Source organism: Schistocerca cancellata, chromosome 3, assembly GCF_023864275.1.
Source record: "Schistocerca cancellata isolate TAMUIC-IGC-003103 chromosome 3, iqSchCanc2.1, whole genome shotgun sequence".
In the NCBI taxonomy this organism is placed as follows: domain Eukaryota; kingdom Metazoa; phylum Arthropoda; class Insecta; order Orthoptera; family Acrididae; genus Schistocerca; species Schistocerca cancellata.
Genome location: NC_064628.1, coordinates 298357574 through 298378614, shown reverse-complemented (window position 1 = coordinate 298378614; position 21041 = coordinate 298357574). Strand labels below are relative to the sequence as shown.

Here is a 21041-nt window from a genome sequence, read left to right as displayed (position 1 = left end):
AATCAAAACTTCCAGTCTGCTGTAACGTTAATCGCAGGTACCGTAAATTGTATATTCCTACTGGAAAAGAGACTGAGGACGGACACAATGGCGTGTTGCATTCTCTTCGCAAGCTCCTCTCACAGGTTCTCTGCGTGTCGCTATCACCATAATATTCGCCAAAAGACGAGTGGAATTGTATATAAACTGATGTGCGTCGTAAGTAACGAAAAATTCGTCTTCTTTACTTCATGAACAGCAACAGATCGCGCTTCAGGTAAATCTAAATATATCGTACAACAGTTTTCGCAGCAAGCATTCCAGGCGAAGCGGAACATGAAAAAACAGCTTCCCGCAGGATCTAAAATTAAAAAATGAGAAAACTATAATTGTCGACACGTGCTGACGAAAGTGAAGGTACGCGGGAAACAGGTTTTACAGGTTCCGGGATTGGTTCTGTCCTCTGGTCCACAGCTAGGACCTGCTTTCTCCAACCTCTATCTCTGACACGTGTTTGCCTGGCTTCTTGTGCTTAAAACAGATTAGTAGCATTTTAGAGGCAGCCTGCGGTTAGTAAATGCTGTGAAGCCTAGAGCGCAGAGCTAAAGACGTTACGCAATGCGAAAGCAAGAGCTAGTTTGCAAAATACCACGCCCATAGGGATCGGAGTAAGCACTACGCGGAAGATGGAAACTTCATCTCACTGCAGTCATTACTGTGTGTTGGTTAAAAGTATCACACACAACGGCTTCAGACGATAATGTTTGAGTAAAATTGCACTGTAGTTGGTACTTGAACTCCGTTCGTTTAGGTTTCTTCTTAATCGGATAATTAAGGACCCTTGCTCTTCTGTAGATTACGTGACTCAGTTCCGTCTCATCTGCTCGATTATTTTCCTCCAGTATTTATTTCATCTTGCCAACATGGCAAATTTTTATTTCTTCTGATCACTTTACATTTCTTCTGTTACATCTTCCACCTTTCTCTTTCTCTCACTCTTTCTCAGAGTATTTCTAAATGTCTTTAACTTCTCTGATCCAGTTTGTTAATTTCTATTCCCATAGATACTTGAAGATCTGATTTGTCATCTTACTGTCTTTCGTCCTTTATATATGCTCAAATAATCTCAGGCTTCTTTCCTTGTCGTTTCTGCTATTTTATTCTATAATTTGGCACAAAAGATGCGTCTGTAGAGTTTGGTGAATGGTCTCAGAAAATAAAGGAAACAACAGTTGCAAACAAAATACCCTTACTGACCAACAAAGTAATCACCGTTAGCCACAACACACTTCTGATACCGGCTGTAAGGCCGTTGGAAACTGTCAGGAAACACTTGTTTAGGGATCGATCGAGGCACTTTGGTCAATCGTTGTTGGTTATCCGCAGCGTCTGCGAATGTTCGTTAACAACAGGGCTTACAATGTCTTTGCTTGTCTTCAACTCTTCTTCGCTCGTCCTCAAAGACAACACCAGATCATCCGAAACCATCTGTCGCATCCGCGGCATTACAAATTGGAGCAACCCGTTACCATATTACGCTTGATAATGTAGGAAACGGCACACTGTTGGTGCCGGACGTTGTGGCCGAGCGGTTCTAGGCGCTTCAGTCTGAAACCGCGCGACCGCTACGGTCGCAGGTTCGAATCTTGCCTCGGGCATGGATGTGTGTGCTGTCCTTAGGTTAGTTAGTTTTAAGTAGTTCTAAGTTCTGGGGATTGATGACCTCAGATGTTAAGGCCCATAGTGCTCAGAGCCATTTGAACCATTTGTGCAGTGTTGAAGCAGTGAGTAAAAAGCTTTAGAAACGGAAAGGACGAGTCGAGGATGAGCTGTGTTCGGGTCAACATGCACAATCCAGACAACATCGAACGGGTGCGACGGATGCTTGCGCATGATCGGCGGAAGTCTTTGAGAATGAGAGCAGAGTAGATGGAGATAAACAGAGACAGTGTAAGCACAGTTGTTCATAAAAATTTGCAGATGTTGTGGATATGTAACAACGGGTGATCACGATGCTTTCAGCGATTCCAAAATAAGCGTTTGTTGGCGGTTTCCCACGGCTTTTCAGTCGATGTGATAAGTGTGTTCTTTCTAATGGAGATTACTTTGAAGACCATTAAAGGAATTTTGTTTGTAACTCTTGATTCTTTTATTTCCTGAGACCATTCAGCGAACTTTTCACGGGCATCTTCTGTTTCATCACTGTTTCGTAATTTCCAGGCTTCTTTGTTTCATTTTAGAATATTTTCCTCATAATTATTCTTTCTATTATTTCTAGTTAGTCTAATTTATAGTTAAATCCAAGGCAATGACCTGCGTAAAGGCGTCCTTATTTCACTACTATCTTCTAATGTTCTGTTTTTGTATATCTTGACCCTATGCCCTTTCCATTTTGTATATCCTTCCGCTTATAGCAGATTTTTCTCAAATTATCTTTTACAGATATTTTAACTTAAAGAAATTTCTATTTAACATTTTGGTGGAAGTTTTACGTCAGTGGCAAATTTGTTTTTCTCTGCAGAGATTCTTAAAGCTGCACCTCCATCTGTTCCAAGAGGCTGACTTGTTAGGACCTCCAGTAAATAATTTACAGCTGTACTAGCTATTTTATTTTTAAGTGCCGATTTCGGTCAATTTCAGACCTTACACGGGACATAAAACATATTGAGCCGTATATTCCACAACTACAATGACGGCTCATTCTGAAATATTCTATTAAAGTGTACCACGTTCTCTGTCTTGCAGCTAACATTGAAGTGTTTTACTATTTACATTGTAAGGCAAAAAATAAGCTGTTTGTACCATGTGGTATACTACGAGGGACAGACAATAACTGAAGAGACCACCGATGTAGAAATGACAGAGTTTTCCGAAGAGTTTCATACTTTCATGACTTTCGGTTAACATCACTGGGATGAGCTAAGAATATCGGATGGATAAAAATAGTTTTATTTACAGTCGCAATATTGCATTTAACAATCGAGCGTCCGCTTGAAGTTCCCACATTATTTTAACACCGTTCAGTGATCTGATTTTTGGAACCACGAAAAATTTTGGAAGTGGGTGGATTTTTATAAGTGGGTCGAGCCTCAGTGACTGACGAGCAACCTCCTGGCCGGCCAGCTGGAGTGTCAACTCCTTCGGTTGGATCCCGCATTGACGACCAGATCAGCGTGCAATAAACGATGCCTGCTACTCAGATATTCTGATGAGCGAAGTGAAGCCACCAGCAAAAGAAAGTCGTCACGAGTGTAAATCGAAAAGGCGCGATATTGCTGCGCGACAATGCTCGCCCTCACACCGCCCAGCTGACCCAACAAACCGTTGAAGAAATCGTTACGGAGCAGTCGAGAATCCCGACTGGTGGGGCAGGGGGGAGGGGGGGGGAGAGGGAGGCTACAGTGCTGAAGGCGCCCCCTCCTCCCCCCAGATATTCTCCTGTTCCTCGAAGAAACACAGAGGAGAAGATTCTTTATAGCACAGGTATCGGACTTAATGGCCTCGACAATTTTCTCACTGTTTGGTATGATACCAGATTAAGAAAACCTCTTTGTTTTCTGTAGAAAATTTGCAGACAGCACGATCATACAAATTTTCCCCCTCTAAAAAAAAGTCTTGATTTCGACTGTGGTTGGGAAATACTACCTCATCCTCCCTACGCTCCAGATCTGGATTCCTCGGATTTTGACTTGTCTGGTGAAAGAATTTGAGGGAAAGTGGCTCAAACAAAAGACGAATACTTCTTTGCATTCGTTATACAAAAAAACATGTTCATAGCTGAAACAAGTGAATTCATAGTGGTGCGGATTATTTTGAGAAATATTAAAAGTCTCATCTTGTAAAATTACACTTACTTTTTTACAACAATTTGTCTCTTCAGTTGTTGAATGCGCCTCCTATAACAGATCATTTCACAACGAGTAGTCATTGCAAATATGGAAATGCGCTGTTGAATATGTCCCGTGGATGGTCTAAAATTGAACTTCGGACAGTTGCTGCATAGGTTTTACTGACACTGACATTCCACCTTCTTTACAAGTTCTGTGTTTTGATCCGATGTTGGCAGAAGCGAAAAGAACGCTGTAAGTGAAGGTATACATGAAGGGATCTAGACTGTTTTATTCATAAAATATTCACAATGATCGCTGATTCAACAGGATATTTATTTCCATCTTTAATTGTCTGTGGCCACGGACTAAAATTAAAGGAAGAAATTGTATCGGCTGGTTGTAATTGAAGTGCAGCTACTTACAAGGATTCTGCGTGGGCTACAATTATCGAATGATAGCGAAACTCGGCAGTTATTCTCATGCGTTAATGCTGAACCGATTTACGCGGGGAAAAATTAGTTCCAGTTTTGGCCATAAGGTGCAAAACTGGGGCTGTGAATCAAGAAAAACGCATAGAAATGTTTCCATATGTCACGAAATAGCAACGGGACGTGGGCAGAAAAGGTGAAACAAGTGAGAAAGGCATAATTTCGATTTTAGTATTAACAGCCGCGTACACAGTTTGTTTAGTATGATCACCGGACACGTCGATGAGATGCTGCCTCTGTAAAACGACGTGATCAACAGTTGATCGAAGCAATTCCAGTGGAATGTGAGCAACCTGTTCCTGTGTACTGGCCTTCAGATCAAGTAGAGAACGAACTTGTCTCGATTTTACTATAGCCAAAAGTCCCATGGATTCAGACCTTGTGACCTTGCAGGCCATGCATCTGGAAAACCTCTGGAATTAACGTATTCGTGGAAGGTTGCATTAAGCAGATCTTTCACTAGACGAGCGACGTGAGGTACGCCCCATCTAGCATAAAACAGTGGTTTCCCTACAGTCGCGCTCTTCCAAAGGAGGGATCACACGCCTAGATTTCGTGGAGACGTCACCTGACACGCCCTCTGATTGTATTCTCGTCAAAGGAGAACGGACTGAGAATAAGAGAATAAAGGTGCTTGAGAATCCACACCACACCGTCACATACGGCGAATGCAGTGGCTCTTTGAGGACAAAGCGAAAATAACAGCACCCAAAGTTCGGCAGTTCTGTGGCATTCACCGCACCCTGTACTGTTAAATGCGTCTCGTCACTTCGCAGAATACCGTCCGACCACATGCCATCAAATTCGATCCGTACCAGAAACCGAAGAACAAACTCAGAACGTTGCCGCGGTTCATGAGGTTTCAGTTGCTGCGCTGTCTTGATCTTGTTCAGGTACCAGTGTAATATAGACCGCAAAACTATCCGCACTGTTGACCGTGGTATGGACAAGCCTCGTGACACTGCACTAGTACTAGCACTAGCCGGGTCACGTGCTGCATGGTCAGTTACAGCAGAAGCAACCTTGTCCTCGCCCATGTGCCACACCACTCCACATTTTCGAATATCATTATCATCCCCTTTAAACTATTTAATTACATCGGGCCTCTCCTCAGACAGATTTCAGTCGGCGACACTATCTCAGTGCAGCACTGTAATTGCTGCCTTTTACGTAAAAGAGTTTCACTAACAGCGCACTGCCTCTCTTCTCGATAGCCATACTGTTCACTTACGTTACGCCGCGTCAAACGATACAACGTACAGCACCAGATTTGGACCTGGTGGCTAAAATTAGAATTTTTTTGCAGCGTAAATTGGCTCCCCATTAAAGCATTGCATTATCTGCCGTACTAAAATTACAACCCACACCGGTTCTCTGTGAGTAGCTGCACAATAATTACAATCACACCCTGTATGAACACATAATAAATTTTCAACTGCCGAGATCACTAAAATTATTTATTCTTATAGATGACCGTTTTCGGAAATTCTGTGTTGCCATCTACGGATCTACACTACTGGCCATTAAAATTGCTACACCACTCAGATGAAGTGCTACGGACGCGAAATCTAATCGACAGGAAGAAGAAGCTGTGTTATGCAAATGATTAGCTTTTCAGAGCTTTCACACAAGGTTGGCGCCGGTGGCGACACCTACAACATGCTGACATGAGGAAATTTTCCAACAGATTTCTCATACACAAACAGCAGGTGACCGGCGTTGCCTGGTGAAATGTTGTTGTGATGTCTCGTGTAAGGAGCAGAAATGCGTACCGTCACGTTTCCGACTTTGATAAAGGTCGGATTGTAGCCTACCGCGATTGTGGTTTATCGTATCGCGACATTGCTGCTCGCGTTGGTCGAGATCCAGTGACTGTTATCAGAATATGGAATCGGTGGGTTCAGGAGGGTAATACGGAACGCCTTGCTGGATCCCAAAGGCCTCGTATCACTAGCAGTCGAGATGACAGGCATCTTATCCGCACGGCTGTAAAGGATCGTGCAGCCATGTCTCGATCCCTGAGTCAACAGATGGGGACTTTTGCAAGACAACAACCATCTGCACCCTCAGTTCGACAACGTTTGCAGCAGCATGGACTATCAGCTCGGAGACCATGGCTGCGGTTACCCTTGACGCTGCATCACAGACAGAAGCGCCTGCGGTGGTGTACTCAACGACGAACCTGGGTGCAAGAATGGCAAAACGCCATTTTTTCGGATGAATCCAGGTTCTGATTACAGCATCATGATGCTCGCATCAGTGTTTGGCGACATCGCGATGAACGCACATTGGAAGCGTGTATTCGTCATCGCCATGCTGCCGTATCATCCGGCGTGATGGTATGGGGTGCCATTGGTTACACGTCTTGGTCACCTCTTGTTCGCATTGACGGCAGTGGACGTTACATTTCAAATGTGTTACGAACCCGTGGCTCTACCCTTCATTCGATACCTGCGAAACCCTACATTTCAGTAGGATAATGCACGACCGCATGTTGCACGTCCTGTACGGGCCGTTTTGGATACAGAAAATGTTCGACTGCTGCCCTGGCCAGCACATTCTCCAGATCTCTCACCAATTCAAAACGTCTGGTCAATGATGGTGGAACAACTGGCTCGTCACAATACACCAGTCATTACTCTTGATGAACTGTGGTACCGTGTTGAAGCTGCATGGGCAGCTGTACCTGTACACGCTATGGAAGCTCTGTTTGACTCAATGCCCAGGCGTATCAAGGCCGTTACTACGGTCTGAGGTGGTGGTTCTGGGTACTGATTTCTCAGGATCTATGCACCCAAATTGCGTGAAAATGTAATCACATGTCAGTTCTAGTATAATATATTTGTCCAATGAATACCCGTTTATCATCTGAACTTCTTCTTGGTGTAACAATTTTAATGGCCAGTAGTGTACGTTTACATCATAGATCACAGAGAATCACGGAAACCGGTCACCTACATGAATTAATGGTTTTTGCGATCTTGGCAGTTGAGAATTTATTCAGTGTTCATTATACTACATGTCGCCCGCACGCTGACGATGTCATAAGTGTACACGCCCTCTGTATTTCCAGGGTCACTGTCTGTAATTGCGACTATATCGGAGCTTCCAAAAAAAAAAAAAAAAAAAAAAAAACAGAAAGGCCTGTTCCCGCCTTGCAGTGGTGAGTTTCCACCTTCCGCGGCGTGCGCTGAGCCGGTGCGTACTCTTCTCTTGGGGGTGTTGTCCTTCATGGCGGGACAGCGCCGGGCGGCCCCGCCCCCGTGCAGACGCTGGGCTCAGGAGCGGCCCCCGGCATTCACCCACGCCGCCTCCGCCTCCGCCGCTGCCTCCGCCCTGCAGACCGTGGACCGCCGTTTCCCGGCCTCGCCACGCACCGCGCGCCACGAACCGCTCAACGCGCGCCGCAGGAACGCCGAACCGCACGCCGTCCGCGTCCCCTGCCCCCGTGCCTGCTCCTGCCGGGCACACGGCCAACAATCTCGTCACGGCGCGCTGCTTGCAAACAAGCGACGGCAACAAACACTTGGCGCTGCTGGTGCTGCTGCTGCCGCTGCCGGAACCTCCGCTGCTGCGCTGACGCCGCCACTCTTCGTTACGCTGATGGCTTGTCTGGCAACGCTGCTCAGGGTCAGACTGTTAATGAAGGTGCGACCACATAGGACAGGTTCCCGGCCATGTGACGTCCATTAATTACGTGAGCTCAAAATGGGCGGGGGGTGGGGAGAGAGTACACCAAAATCTCAGCAAATCTCACTTAAAGGGAGGGAAGACAATGAAAATCTCAAGTCAACTTTTAATTCAGAGAATATACATTATTCAAACGGACAATATTTTATCTTATGTAATTAATCCTGAGCAGATAATACTAAAGTGCTCACCAATATTTACAACCTCCTCTTTCTCTCTTTCTTTCTTTCGCTTACGCCTTTTCCTGTAGGGTCGGTAGGGTTACAACAGTTGGGGCATGGTGTCGTGTACATAGTTCTGCGTAGTCAGCGCGTACACAACTTTCCCACTAGAGCGCGCCCCGCTAAGCACAACAGCGCAGGTGCAGCGCTCGTCTGTCTCCGCACTACGAGATGGCGCTGCCTTAGAGACGGACCAAATTCTGCTTCCGCCGATCCGCGTATTAATATGTAACGCAGCCAATGTGATTGCTGCTAATGTAGAACCTTTTCTCCTCGCGGATCACACTCGCGCAATGATACATGAACGCGCGAGGTATTATAACAAGTGTACAGACCTCCGATTAGTCAGTCTGCATTTGTCTGCACCAGTCTGTACCAGTCTGCATTAGTCTGTACCAGTCTATAGTCAAGTTTCAGTCTGTGCCTAATAACATTATCATATTGCTGTACATAGCAAGATAAATGTACAGACACTTTGTCAAGTATCAGAGATATGTAAGAATAAGATTAACGTACCAAGACCAAACGAACTTCAGATTGTCAATTGTAAATAGCATCCAGAATCAAGTTAAGTAAGGTTTATGCTTGTTATTATTTTAATAAATGTGTGTGAAAATTAATCAAATTCTGTTTAAAGTTGGTCACCGTCAATCTGCTACTCTAAGCGTGCAAGTGGCATTTCTATTGTCTGACCTAACGGCAGAAGATAAACACGCCACGATAAGACCACGAGACATATTGCTGACACTCGCCTACTTCGTTAGAGCGACGAGTCAAATAATCGGATGGTGTGTGTACCGAAGGTCTTACAGTACGTACACCACACATGGTTAATGGAAAGGGGTGGCCGGATGCCCCTCCTGCCACCAACCCATAACCCCCAGGACGGAATCACTGTACCCCAGCTGTCTGTGTCTAGTGTAAGTCAGGAAAGAGTGGTAACGTTTTCAAATGTCCGTGAGTCGTGTAACTGAGGCGGAACTTGGGGACCAACCCGGTATTCACCTAGCAGGATGTGGAAAACCGCCTAAAAACCACATCCAGGCTGGCTGGCCTACCGGCCCTCGTCGTTAATCCGCTGGGCGGATTCGATCCAGGGCTGGCGCGCCTACCCGGGTGCAGGAAGCAGCACATTAGTGCTCTCGGCTACGCTGGCGGGTCAATATTTACAACCTCTCTGTCACACGATTTATGTGCGTTCATACCAGGATTACCTGATTTGAGACAAGTGTAGCTCAAGTGTCAGAATTCATTCGGGCAGCTCTCTTCCGCACTGGTCGAAATCACTATGTTTCACTTAGTGAGTCAGTCGTGATATACTGCAACGCACATGCAGCCGAAATTATTGTGTTCAACATGGATTTGCAGCAAAACTTTTACAAAGTGTCTGTTGAGCGGTATGCTGACAAGTTGAAACATATGTGCGAGCATGGAATTAATAATTTTTGGATGGAAACTAAGCCAAGTTCGCTGACCAGGATTCTCTTGTGAACTATATAAATAAAGACATTGAAAAGTTACGTACTCGTACAGTTCAAAGGAAGATACAAACAAAGTTGTCTTTCATCTCCAAACTAAGTAAAGGTTCAATGACATTTAAAAAAGTGGAAATTTGTGGTGAGGACTATGGGACCAAACTGCTGAGGACCTCGGTCCCTAGGCTTTTCACTAATTAAACTAAGGACAATACACACACCCATGTCCGAGGGAGGATTCGAACCTCCGACGGGGGCAGCCGCGCGAACCGTGACAAGACGCCTCTTTTTTTTCGATATAGTTCGTTGTGTTATATCTGGGCGGATGTCACAAGACATCCGTTCAAGTTGATCGTTGATTCCTTGACTCAGATTTTTTATTACAGAGAGCACGCTCCATTGAGCGTAGGTGGAAGAACATGAGGCCCAATCAAGGCATCACCAACAATGCCTGCCCAAACGTTCACAGAAAATCTGTGTTGATGACGTGATTGCACAATTGTGTGCGGATTCTCGTCAGCCCACATATGTTGATTGTGAAAATTTACAATTTGATCACGTTGGAATGAAGCCACATCCGTAAAGAGGACATTTGCACTGAAATGAGGATAGACACATTGTTGGATGAACCATTCGCAGAAGTGTACCCGTAGAGGCCAATCAGCTGCTGATAGTGCCTGCACACGCTGTACATGGTACGGAAACAACTGGTTCTCCCGTAGCACTCTCCATACAGCGACGTGGTCAACGTTACCTTGTACAGCAGCAACTTCTCTGACGCTGACATTGGGGTTATCGTCAACTGCACGAAGAATTGCCTCGTCCATTGCAGGTGTTCTCGTCGTTCTAGGTCTTCCCCAGTCGCGAGTCATAGGCTGGGATGTTCCGCGATCCCTAAGACGCCGATCAATTGCTTCGAACGTCTTCCTGTCGGGACACCTTCGTTCTGGAAATCTGTCTCGATACAAACGTACCGCGCCACGGCTATTGCCCCGTGCTAATCCATACATCAAATGGCCATCTGCCAACTCCGCATTTGTAAACATTGCACTGACTGCAAAACCACGTTAGTGATGAACGCTAACCTGTTGATGCTACGTACTGATGTGCTTGATGCTAGTACTGGAGTGCAATGAGTCGCATGTCAAGACAAGCACCGAAGTCAACATTACCTTCCTTCAATTGTGCCAACTGGAGGTGAATCGAGGAAGTACAGTACATACTGACGAAACTAAAATGAGCTCTAACATGGAAATTAAGCGTTTCCGGACACATGTCCACATAGGAGCGTTTCTTTATTTGTGTGTGAGGAATGTTTCCTGGAAGTTTGGCCGTGCCTTTTTGTAACACCCTGTATAGTAGGGGATACCTCATGACTGAGCGTTAAAAAATTATCCCCAGTGGACCTTGTCTGAAACGCTAATATTGCCCATTCAATATGTTTCTGGTGATTCATCTTAGGTTTTAATTCATTTATCTAAATTACATCAACTTTAGGCCTATATATCGCTCATCAGTATACTGAAATATGAATTTGTCTTATAGCACGTTTGTCAGAATTACGGTACGGTACATCACATTACTTATCTGTTATCCGACAATTCATTTAAGTATGAATGTGTTTTATTTACACTGTAGCCTACACCAACATTTAAAGTAACTTAAGTATCACGGTCTATGTACTACCAAACAATACTCTGAAGTTGGACTGTAGGAAATACTGCAGCCAGCCACACGTTTTCCCGAAATGATATTATTGTACTGATACTAGTTTCGGACGTCAGCTTATTGCCTGACGCTAGCGTTGATTTCGTGGCAAGTTCATCGTTTCTGTCTTCATGAAAAGTCTCCTACGTAAAACTTGCCAAGAAATAAACTAGTAACGATACAACAAAATTATTTCTAAAAACATTTTGGTTGGTTGCAATATTTCCTACAGTATAATTTACGAAAACAACTGCGGTGTTCTCTAATCATAATAGATAAAACAATACCTTTAAGTTTGAAAAGTAGCGACAGCAATGGACGATGCTTTATTTAAACGCGCCAATAATAACTCAGCTCCAATTACGCTTAGACAATAGATGTCAATCGCCAGCTGTTGGAATCCGATGTCAATCGCTCACAATATTAACGTCTAATTCACCTCCTAAGCGAGTTAAACGGTTATGCATTTACCTAGAAAAACGAGAAAAGAAATATCCATGCCTAGTAAGAGTCAGTAACAGTTCTTTCAAGTGGGGCGCATGCAATACATAGTAGATGCACCTCCTTGCTATTCTCTGTTGCATACGGATCAGGTTTTCGTTTTAAATAATTCTAAAATTATTCCATTACTACTCGTATTTTCATACACTACTGGCCATTAAAATTGCTACACCAAGAAGAAATGCAGATGATAAACGAGTATTCATTGGACAAATATATTATACTAGAACTGACATGTGATTATATTATACCAAGAACAACCAACCAAGTCTGGCCGTAATAAAGGCCTTGATACGCTTGGGCATTGAGTCAAACAGAGCTTGGATGGCGTGTACAGGTACAGCTGCCCATGCAGCTTCAACACGATACCACAGTTTATCAAGAGTAGTGACTGGCGTATTGACCAGGCGTTTTCAATTGGTGAGAGATCTGGAGAATATGCTGGCCAGGGCAGCAGTCGAACATTTTCTGTATCCAGAAAGGCCCGTACAGGATCTGCTACATGTGGTCGTTCATTATCCTGCTGAAATGTAGGGTTTCGCAAGGATCGAATGAAGAGTAGAGCCACGGGTCGTAACACATCTGAAACGAAACGTCCACTGTTCAAAGTGCCGTCAGTGTGAACAAGAGGTGACCGAGACTTGTAACCAATGCGACCCCATACCATCACGCCGGGTGATACGGCAGTATGGCGATGACGAATACACGCTTCCAATGTGCGTTCACCGCGATGTCGCCAAACACGGATGCGACCATCATGATGCTATAAACAGAACCTGGATTCATCCGAAAAAATGACGTTTTGCCATTCTTGCACCCAGGTTCGTCGTTCAGTACACCATCGCAGGCGCTCTTGTCTATGATGCAGCGTCAAGGGTAACCGCAGTCATGGTCACCGAGCTGATAGTCCATGCTACCGCAAACGTCGCCGAACTGTGCGTGCATATGGTTGTTGTCTTGCAAACTGTTGACTCAGGGATAGAGACGTGGCTGCACGATCCGTTACAGCTATGCGGGTAAGATGCCTGTCATCTCGACTGCTAGTGATACGAGGCCGTTGGGATCCAGCACGGCGTTCCGTATTACCCTCCTGAACCCACCGATTCCATATTCTGCTAACAGTCATTGGATCTAGACCAACGCGAGCAGCAATGTCGCGATACGATAAACCGCAATCGCGATAGGATAGAATCCGACCTTTATCACTGTCGGAAACATGATGGTACGCATTTCTCGTCCTGACACGAGACATCACAACAACCGCAACGACGGTCAACTACTGTTTGTATGTGAGAAATAGGTTGGAAACTTTCCTCGTGTCAGCACGTTGTAGGTGTCGCCACCGGCGACAACCTTGTGTGAATGCTCTGAAAAGCTAATCATTTGCATATCACAGCATCTTCTTCCTGTCGGTTAAATTTCGCGTCTGTAGCACGTCATCTTCGTGGTGTAGCAATTTTAATGGCCAGTAGTGTGGTACCGAAAATTTGTGCTTGTGAACTTTTAATAGCTACGAAAAACACCTGTACAATTTAAAACAAAGAACGTGGGGCGCATACAATACGTAATGGTTGCACCTCCTTGCTATTATCTATTTCATACGCCCCAGGTTTTCGTTTTAAATTATTCTAAAATTACTCTACTACTATTTTCATAGCTATTAAAACTTCACAACTTCAAAACTTCAACCTCAGGCATATCTGTATGGGATTAGCAATCTGTAAGGGGCTAGTAGAAATTATTTTATAGTTTTTAGTCTGCTTTAAAAACGCTTTATATTAAAAAAGTTGGTTTAATTTGTAAGATGGCAAGAGCTATGCCCATTACATGAAGTCATTAAAGATCACCTAACCCACGTTGAGCGAACAGTAGGGCTGAACAAAAATGACTGACAAGGCACAATGCATCTTGTAGAGGGTATAGTATGGACGTATTGGAATAATTAATGTTGGGTGATGGTTTTAAAGTAATTCATGCGACATGAAAACTTTGTGGAAACGCGTCGATTTACTGGAGGCTAGCTTATCCCAGGGAAGTGTTCAAGAGTTGACTGAGGCCGGCTGGGAGCAGCGAAGGGAAGCAACAATAGGCAGCTTAGGGCGGCTCAGACTCTGAGAAAGCGGTAACGGGGCGCGGCCTCCAGCCGCCTTAAGATGACAGTGAGTGGGTTGTTGACCCTGACTCCATGCTGGTGTACCGGGAAACAGACGGAGAAGTTGTACGCCTGTTGATAAATGTCCGTCGTCCCGTTTTCAGTGAAACATGCGCAAAGCTACGGTGGAGCGGTCAACAGAGGCCAAAATATTCGTGTTCGTGACTATAGCAACTTCACGCTGAATTCACGGTCCGCAGAGTCTGAAGTAAATCAGGTGAAGAGCGACAGAATGAAATACGCCGGCCTGCGATGGGAACGTAGGACCGAGGAATTTGAAGTATTCTCCTGGGAGTCAGAATTCTGGAAAACTTGGTGTTGTGCAGATGCTAACCTTCATGGGTGGCCTGGGAGGAGCTAAATAGCAGAAGTGGGGAAGGGAAATTTTGTGGGAAATTGTTCACTTCCCAGAGCAGGCGTTGGTTGGCGCTGGGAAGCGACGCATAATTAACGCGACTTGCGCTGCAATTGGCGTAAGTGATTTTGCTGGAGGGGAAATTGAGGCGAAGAGCGGACTGGGAGAAGTCCCCGTAGTGGCCTTCCGTTTCCAGCTTGCCTAGAGTGCGGACGTGGCGTTCTTTACTCAGCTTGCCTGAGAGAGAGTGAGCATCTCTTGAGTTTAGGATTTAGCAAACGGAACGATTGAGTTTGGAGATAGGAAGTTTTGGTTCAGCTATGTACTGAGCGAGATAGCTAGGAGTGAATAGACGAGTGCAGCCTTGCAGCACCACGAGGTCGGCCGACGTCCGCACAACGACGACGCCCCGCCACGCTGAATTCGGTGATATTGCGCCCGCTCCGGCCACTGATTAATTTGTTAGATCACGTCGGCGAAGTTTCCACGAGGGTTTCATGGGCCGTGTATTGTAGAATTCTTCTCGCACTTCGCATTACGCCTAGGTCAGTCGATAGGAATTACTTTGACTTATTGCGCTTTACTCCACGCAAACGCAATTTATTACCACTGCCTGATAGGAGAGTCTTGTAATGCGCTGATTGAAGGTCGGGAGTTCAAATAAATTTGTGCTAATCGACTGCATCTGTTTTCAATCAAGTAGTTAAAATCCCAAGTCACTTTCTTAATTAATTTTATGTTCAACACTTGCATCTGGTGTTCAGTAGCTGAATATAACATCAATGTGCACCCCTTTTTAATTAAAATGGATCAATTCTGAATCAATTAATGTCAACACTGAGACCGCAGTTCAATCAGGAGTCACAGGGCCTTATTACTTTCTTTGCGTTATCCGACATTGCGGCAGTTTTGCACTCTCTGTTGATCTGTTAGTCAATTACCTGGGGTGAACACACGCCAAAACCAGATAAGTGACGGGTGGGGTGTTACAAATTTAAATAACTTCTTCTTTTCGCCAGACGACAACAATATTTCGTCCGGTGAGCTTTCTTCTGTCGTTGCGTAAGTACCAAAGTAATAAACACATACTTTGAGTGACGTATATTAACCGACTGGTACCCACGCAACCTCTTGGCCAGGCCGAGGACCGGCCTGCTCGCCTCGCAGCTAGCGCCCGGAGAGAGGCACTTAATTGGCGCTGTCTGCGCGCCGGCCCGTGGCAGTGGCCATCGATCTCAACTAGCGCGTCGCCCGGTGCCGCTTAGATGCGGCGCCGCGCACGGCGAGGCGTGCTCGAGAGGCGTCCCTGGGTTCTCCACTTGCCGAGCTGGCCGGACACCGACCAGCCAGCGTTGCTGCACCGCACCGACACGCCGTGCACACGGCTACGGCGGAAACTTCGTTTGTGGCAGAGCGGATCGACCATTCCTCATTCACGACGTGTCGGCACGACAGGTGCAATAACGAGTCCCATCTCTTCGTAAGCTCCAAGTTCGGTTTGTTTTAAATTGGCAGCAAAGCTTTCCACAGATCATCTTCAGAAATTTCTTGCCATGCACTACACGTAGACTGCCAGCTGATGGGTGGCATGAAAGTTCCCATCACGCACGCCAGACATGTTCTGCGTGTGACACATCGGGGAACCTTGCAGGTCAGTCAAGCATCTGTACATTCCTCAAGACTGCAGTGAAGTTTTGCGTTAACCTGCTGGAAAATGCCATGTGGTACCTTGGTCATGGAGGACACGATAAGAGGTTTGCCATTCTTGCCACAAATACTGGCGGCAATTCATTTTCTGAAACTACCTGGCAGACTAAAACTGTGTGCTGGACCGAGACTCGAACTCGGGACCTTTGCCTTTCGCGGGCAAGTGCTCTACCAACTGAGCTACCCAAGCACCACTCACGCCCCGTCCTCAAAGCTTTACTTCTGCCAGTACCTCGTCTCGTACCTTCCAAACTTTACAGAAGCTGTCCTGTGAACCTTGCACAAATAGCACTCCTGAAAGAAAGGATATTGCGGAGCCATGGCTTAGCCATAGCCTGAGGGATGTTTCCAGAATGAGATTTTCACTCTGGAAACATCCCCCAGGCTGTGGCTAAGCCATGTCTCCGCAATATCCTTTCTTTCAGAAGTACTAGTTCTGCAAGGTTCGCAGGAGAGCTTCTGTAAAGTTTGGAAGGTAGGAGACGAGGTACTGGCAGAAGTAATTCTGTGAGGAGGGGGCGTGAGTGGTGCTTGGGTAGCTCAGTTGGTAGAGCACTTGCCCGCGAAAGGCAAAGGTCCCGAGTTCGAGTCTCGGTTCGGCACACAGTTTCAAGCCGGCTTCCAGATATCTGTTCCGGATGGTTCGTGGTGACACTCCGCCTGTAACATCTTCCCGGATTTCCCGGATTTCTGGGCCATCTGAACAATCGTACGATTCTCTTGAGGCATAGGCCTTTTGGAAGGATCCATGCCTATTGTGCTTACCACGGTGTTGTCTTAACTCCATCTCTCCACCACGTATTCTACAGCAATTGCACTACAAGCTGCCACATCTAGATGTTCAAAATGTTCAAATGTGTGTGAAATCTTATGGGACTTAACTGCTAAGGTCATCAGTCCCTAAGCTTACACACTACTTAACCTAAATTATCCTAAGGACAAACACACACACCCATGTCCGAGGGAGGACTCGAAACTCCGCCGGGATCAGCAGCACTTCTACATTTACATCTACATGGCTATTCTGCGATTCAGACTTAAGTGCCAAGCAGAGCGCTCTTCGAACATCATTCAGACTACGTCTCTATCTTACCTCTCTCAAACACTGCGTGGGAAAACATAACACTTAAATCTTTACGAAGTTTCAACATGGAGGATACGGCTAGCGACGTGGGTTATTAAAATTTTTATTTTTCTGCAATTTCATTACAGTTGCGATAATTTTAGTTTCTTTGTGATAACTAGTTTCGTACAATCACGTCCATTTTCAAACCATGGCCTTTTATCTAAGTGTAATCAAACATTTCCGGCCAGTGTACATGTGAGTAACCAAATATGCATTATTTCTCACCATATCCGTTACACATGATAAGCCTCGAATGAGCACATAATTTGAATTTTTTCCACTCGAATGCTACGCTATATTACGCTGAAGGGCTCACGAGGACAACAAATTGAATTACAGCTGCCATCTGAACAAGAAACGCCTGCTAAACCATTTGCTGTAACGGTGACAGATTTTGCTGGACCACTATTCATCAAAATGGGAAGAGAAATGCACAAGTCACATATCCCTCTTTTCACGTGTGCTACCACGCGAGCAGTGCACTTCTAACACTGTACACACTTGTCAACAGATAAGTTTCGTATGGGACATCAGCGATTCGCCAGAAGGCGTGGACTACCCCGTACGATTTACACAGACAACACGAAACCATTCCAGTCCGCCAACGTGGATCTAACATAACTTTGGAAGGCGTTAACCACCCGAAGACTTACCAATTCCTTGCCCACGACGGTACTATATGGAAATCACCTCACGAGCAGCTTGTTGGGTTACGTGGAGGGAAGGCTTGGTGTGCACTATATAGCTTTACCTGTGTGATGAACAACTCAACTCTACCTTAATTAGTTCTGAATCCACTGTGATCTCTAGGGTCATCACACAAGGAGCCGATGCAAATGCACTGACTCTTTCCCGGTTTCTGACTGGAGAGAAATTCGTAACAAGTCCAACAGGACCAGAACCTTCGTAGAAAACGAACCAAGCAATGGAACTCCGACTGACACGGCAACTCCGAGAGCTTTCGGTGAAGAGGACATGCGCCCACAACACATGAGGAGGAAGGCAAGAAAACACTACTCAGGAGGTAAGAAAATGACAATAATCCTCCGCACACCACAGGGTCACGCTATCAGTCGTCCTGTGCCGAAGGTCATACTCTTAGAGATCGACCAGAGTGGGAAGGATGTCGCTGAATTAGATACCTGCTACGACTGAGAGACACTCTGATTGTTCTTTAGAGAAGTATCTCTGACTTGCTTGTATACGTAGTTCTATGACGAGAAACAAAGTTTGTTGCCGGTCTACTATACTGTTACTACGAGCCGGCCGAAGTGACCGAGCGATTCTAGGCGCTTCAGTCCGGAGCCGCGCTGCTGCTGCGGTCGCAGGTTCGAATCCTGCCTCGGGCATGGATGTGTGTGATGTCCTTAGGTTAGTTAGGTTTAAGTAGTTCTAAGTTCTAGGGGACTGATGACCTCAGTTTTTAAGTCCGATAGTGCTCAGAGCCATTTGTTACTACGATATTTCCACGAGACAACAAACCAACTGAAAGATGAGTGAAAGACACAGGAATTGCTTGTCAGTACCCTCTTGCTAAAAATTTGCAACCCAGTAGACAGGGTAGCAGCAATAAAACTCTTACCACTATACCACTGACAGCCACAAGGACTGACGAGTGAGTGTTTCATGGTATAGTCTGCGTGACCATCAATATCAGCTCAATTAATTGAGTACGCGGCCCCTCCCGCCGGAGGTTCGAGCTCTCCCTCAGACATGGGTGTCTGTGTTGTTCTTAGCATAGGTTAGTTTCAGTTACTACTCGCTGTGTAAGTCTAGGGACCGACGACCTAAGCAGTTTGGTCCCTTAGGTATTCATACACATTGGAACATTTTTGAATTAATTGTTTACGTTAAGTTTCAACACAACTATTTGTTAAGATTTTAATGCATTTTAAGGTGCAATTTTACTGTCTACCTTTCGATACCGAGAGAAGAATGTGTATTCCCCCATTTACTTGACGATCGACTCAAATAGTTTATTTCACTTTATTTATTTTAATCTAGGATTTCGTTAGCTTTGGTACGATGCTACAAATCAGGCTCTGAGTGGCTCCTTCCCGCTAGAGTGGACAGATGAACTTTCTCAGGATGCTCTTAGCGGTTGGGAAAAACAAAGAGTGGCAACCTTGCACGTATCTCCAGCTCGTAAAGATGGCTTGGGGATTTCCACAATAGGGGTGGTAAACAAAAAAATAGACCTTCCACTGGATGGTCTACGATTTTCTTACGTCACTACGGAGATAAGAAGAGACCTGCAAAGTATCTTTCACACTCTCAGTTATGGCTGAATATCATGTGATAATGAGCTACAGTACTCTAAATTTATGCCGTTTCACTTCGATTTCGCGCCGGAAATGGTGCCAGAATTACACTATTTCTCTTTGAATGCGTGCTGGTATGGAAATAAAATGGATGGAAACATATTTTGTAGCACTCTCTCCCTAATAGCTAGAATACAGTGTCGAGTACTGAAATGATGGTTAGCCACACCACGATCAGTTCAGAGAACGGACGCAGTTGTCTGTTTTCGACTGTGCATGCTCTGATGTGACGTCATCTCTTCCGGGTCGAGGCCCACGAGGAAGACAGGCCGCGGCGCTACGTTTAGCTTCCGTGTGCGAGGGAATTCATCTTTATACGCTGAAGTAAATTAGTGCAGCAGTCAGATTAACAGCCTTTTATTCCTATTTTGAGCACTGAATTGTGTTCAAATATTGGGCTGTGTTTCAATCATTTGTTGGAGCTTCTGGCATGTGATCGCTGTTCTAAAGGATTTGGCCAAGCTTCCTGTAGCGGCCTTTATAATAAATCTGGAGATGTTCGTAACTTCGTTCCCGTTGCAGTTCCTATTTTCGCCCCAGGTTCGAAATTTGGAACTGTGATTGAAAATTCTTAGTATTTGCCATGAAAAACGCAATCGGAGAGAAATGGAATGCTTAGTTTGTTACCACAAAACACGCTCTTCGTCTACATAGATACACCGATCCATACGTGACTCTCATTTTGGAGGCTGAAAATAATTCGAAAACAGTGTTCATTCATGGCCTTTAAGTGGTTTATAATAGTGAAAGCGTTTGGCAATGTTAGAATGGAAAAATTAAATTAAATTAATTGTATTATTGAGTTTGTGGGGGACGAATTTGCGAATACTTTTTTATTTCTGTTTTTGCATGTTAACATTTGTGTCAAATACTGGCTTTAGCATATCGCAACAATTTAATTGCAACCTGTCTAGTAATGGAGAACACATTCAGGAATATATACACCAATTTGTAGGCTTTTCCATAACCTTTCGGACAGATCTTAACCTGTTAAAGTGCCGAAATTTGCCCCCACCCCTCCCCCGGTGGTACTCTTCACTCTGCCCTCCTAGAGTCCAAAGGCAGACTGCCCATTCAAACTGTGTTTCCAGTACACAATCACGATGTGGCGTGAAATGCACCATCCTAAATGCACTTGTGTTTCTTATCTTTGGCATTGTCTTGTCTGTCTTGTTTGATGTGATGTTGCGACATGCTTCGATAGTTGCTATAATAGTTTAAATGAACAATCAAGTGATATTTCGGATTAAAAGTTCTCGTTAAACTAGCCGCTTCAAATTCAGATAAAACCCAAAGCTATCGACGATTGTCCCCATTATCGTCAGCGGCTAAGTCATACGCAGCCTCTGATGATGATGGGGACAGTAATCGAAAGCTTAGCATTTTACCAAACTTTAACATGGCAAGTTAACCGAGAAGTTTTCATGCAAGGACTCCGTCGCTAAGGACTTCGTTGTCACCTAATGAGCTTCAGGTCGTTGGTTTTTTT

The 21041-nt window shown here is 45.1% G+C and overlaps 1 protein-coding gene across 1 annotated transcript in view; it reads right to left on the bottom strand.

Annotated features, from left to right (window-relative positions):
* The window catches only part of LOC126174999 (rho-related BTB domain-containing protein 1), a 527665-nt gene that overhangs the window by 390569 nt on the left and 116055 nt on the right, over nt 1–21041 (bottom strand). Inside the window, exon 2 of the mRNA XM_049921485.1 lies at nt 7504–7755. Coding sequence (XP_049777442.1) covers nt 7504–7530 — 27 coding nt within the window. The 5' untranslated portion in view covers nt 7531–7755. The remainder of the gene's footprint in view (nt 1–7503; nt 7756–21041) is intronic.